General features: G+C 41.7%; 1 protein-coding gene and 1 long non-coding RNA gene across 2 annotated transcripts in view; one reads left to right on the top strand and one right to left on the bottom strand.

Moving 5' to 3' along the window:
- LOC128093441 (uncharacterized) overlaps positions 1-1306 on the top strand; it is a 6735-nt gene extending 5429 nt beyond the window's left edge. The window contains exon 2 of the long non-coding RNA XR_008212471.1: positions 1244-1306. This is a non-coding gene — a long non-coding RNA (uncharacterized LOC128093441). The remainder of the gene's footprint in view (positions 1-1243) is intronic.
- On the bottom strand, positions 1184-2633 carry LOC120431063 (cyclin-dependent kinase 5 homolog). The gene is made up of 3 exons (XM_039596219.2): positions 2285-2633; positions 1674-2226; positions 1184-1600 (listed from the first exon to the last, which is right to left on the bottom strand). Exons 1-3 carry the CDS (start codon positions 2450-2452, stop codon positions 1452-1454), a joined length of 870 nt encoding a protein of 289 aa, XP_039452153.1. The 5' UTR covers positions 2453-2633; the 3' UTR covers positions 1184-1451.
- Between the last annotated feature and the right edge of the window lie 421 nt (positions 2634-3054).

Below are 3054 nucleotides of genomic sequence, written 5' to 3'. Positions count from 1 at the left end.
GTGTCGTCGTGTCGCCCACCTGTTTTTATGTTCTATCATTGACTGATATCCCTCTTTAAGCATTGCTCAGGAACGAAAAGACCAATCTTCAATGTTTCTTAGACGATGCTTTAGCAAATTTTATAAGACTTTTAAAATTAGCACTCTTAAGCATTGTTATCATAGTTTCTTTGAAAAATCGTAATTCGTCGGAAACATTTTTACATAAATTTTCTCAAACACTCTTCTCGGATTTTTGAATTTGCATAGGTACCATTTTTGTAATGCAAAAACAGAGCAATCCACTTTAACGACCCCTGGGTCTTTTGTGGCCTCTGTTGCAAAATTCTGCTCATTTCTAGGCGTCCAAAGGTTATGCGTGGTAAGTCACCCAAAACCTCTATAACGCAAATGGAACGACCACCGGATCCGGCCATTTATGTAAGTTAGCTGCCAAAATTGAATGGAGACTTGTATAGGCAAACCAATGTTCCAAAATGGCTTCTTTGGTCACATCAGGAATGTCATGAAATCGTCCGATTGTTGGATGGGAAAATGGATTCCGATAGATAATTGCTATCCTACAAGAGAGCAGTGAGGAACAAAGAGAAAATTTCTTCGTGGCAAGATATCACAACTTTTACGATTGTTTTGAATATTTTTATTAGGTACAAGATACATGAGTAGCTTACATTAATCCTATATTATAGATAATTTATGATGACAGAGTTTGTGTCATTATCTTTATTTACACAACACTCAAGAGGGAAAGTGGTCGTATTTCATCACTAGTTTGCTTTTGCAAACGTTTTTCGAAAGTGTTTCTCTACTTTTATTGATTAAATATTTGAAGAGGATGGTCAACTTATGTACTTTTTTCAAATATTGCTATGTTCATTGAATTAATTTAAAATTACGATTCAATTGATGAAACCACTTTACTGCCCCTGTTCGCATAGAAGTCTCATTTGCATTTTCATCACTTTTGAATATATAATTTAGGTTGGTTCAAATCATGTGAACTTTAAAAAAGCTGAATACATCCTGTACTTACCTTTTTTTGCATATGGGACATTTATGCGATCAGGGGAAATATCTCTGTTTATAAAATGACTCAAGTAGTAAGACAAGATCCTTTAGAAAAATATTTGCCAAAGCGAATGAGACAACTACCGGGGTTTGCTACAAAACGGTTTTGGAGAAAATGCAGAATAATTATTGACGTTCTAATGCAACTGGTTTATATTTATGGCATCGTTGATAGATTTTGTAGTTAGAGGTATTGATTTTTTCAAGCAAACTCACTAGCATTCGAAAAAAAAAACAATCAACACAATAAGTAACGAAAAATTAACTTAAAATTACATCACACAAGTTGGTTCAAGGAAAAGCACTGACACTGAGAGTACACGCGGTCAACCGGGTAGCCACGCTGGACGGGACAGCTGGCGCCCACCAAGCTATAACCGCTTTCAGTTTTCCGTAAAGTACGGATGCGCCATCGCCTGTTCCGCGCTCAGTCTCAGCGTAGGTCGACAGATGAGCAACTTTTGCAGCAAGTCGCGGCCCTTAGAGTTGAGCCGGGGCACCAGCTGGCTCCAGGACGTCGTCGGTGGGTACACTGGAAGAGGGTGAGGGACTCTATTAGGTTATTTGTGGTTGGAAGAGCGACGACACTAGGATCCGAGACTTACAAGGGAATGGTTTGTAATCAGACAGCTGTGTGATGCCCGGCCAGGTGTCCTCCGTGGGCGTTCCGAGCAGCTTGAAAATTCGCTTCAACTGATCGTCGACGTCCGACCCTGGGAAAAGCGGACGACCGGCATTAGCAAGCTCGGCGAAGATGCAACCCGCTGACCACATGTCGATGCTGGTCGTGTACAGCTTGGCACCGAACAGAACATCCGGTGGTCGGTACCAAAGCGTGACCACTTCCGCCGAGTAACATTTGACCGGAATGCCAAAAGCCCGGGCCAACCCGAAATCGGCCAGCTTCAGTTCGCCGTTTTTGTTGATCAGCAGATTCTGGGGCTTTAAATCACGGTGCAACACGTTATGGCTGTGGCAAAAGGCCAATCCCCGAAGCAACTGGTACATGAAGCTCTTCACAACATCTGGATCAATTTCGCCGTTCAAACTATCAAAGTATTTTTTAAGGTCCTGGTCGCAGTGCTCAAAAACAAGAGTCAGTTTCTTGTCCGAATGAAGCACATCGTAAAGCCGGACAATGTTTTTATGTTTCAACTCCTACGGAACAAACACAATCCGGTCACAATCCAACAAAAACAGAAAATACTCATCTCACCTTCAGCAGACAAATTTCCCGCAGCGCCGAACTGGGCACCCCTTCGTCGTCCTCGTCCAGCCGGACCCGTTTAAGAGCCACAATTTCGAGCGTGTCCCGGTTCTTCCCTTTGAACACGGTTCCGTACGTTCCTTCGCCGATTTTCTCCAACTTTTCGTACTTTTGCATGTTTACTGATTGCCTCCCAGCACACTCCGCTTCACACCGAGAGCACGAACGATCCGCGGTCAGCAACTTTGATTTTGCTTTCACAGCAAATGCGATCAAATTACAAATTAAAAATTGATTGATTGGTGAAAAAAATACCCCGGAGACACAACAACGCCAACAACAGTTTTTTTGTTTTTCTTGCGGGAGCTGTCAAATTAGCAGAAATAAAACAACTTCAAGAGCATTCATTTATGACGTGACAGAGATTTTTTAGTCATTGTACGCTTAGACGTAAACGCCAAAGTATACCCAAATTTGATTAGTGCTGTATAACAGTTTCACTCACAAGCTCATTACGGAACTCGGAAGAAATGCTGTCAGAAAAAGTGTGTGTGTGTGTGTGTGTGTGTGTGTGTGTGTGTGTGTGTTTTTTTTTTTTTTTTTTTTTTTTTTTTTTTTTTTTTTTTTTTTTTTTTTTACAAGGTCGGAATCTGCTATCAGACACCTGAGAATTCATTTCTCAGGTAGTGTGGGGTTGGGAAAACAAAAAGAGTTTTCCCGACCCACTAAACCAGTCCTTGAACGCCGTGCCCTTTTCCCCCCGGGACCACCTTTCGGTA

This window comes from Culex pipiens, chromosome 3 (genome assembly GCF_016801865.2).
Source record: "Culex pipiens pallens isolate TS chromosome 3, TS_CPP_V2, whole genome shotgun sequence".
NCBI classification, from domain to species: domain Eukaryota; kingdom Metazoa; phylum Arthropoda; class Insecta; order Diptera; family Culicidae; genus Culex; species Culex pipiens.
The sequence above is the reverse complement of the archived record's forward strand: the minus strand, read 5'-3'. Positions and strand labels throughout refer to the sequence as shown.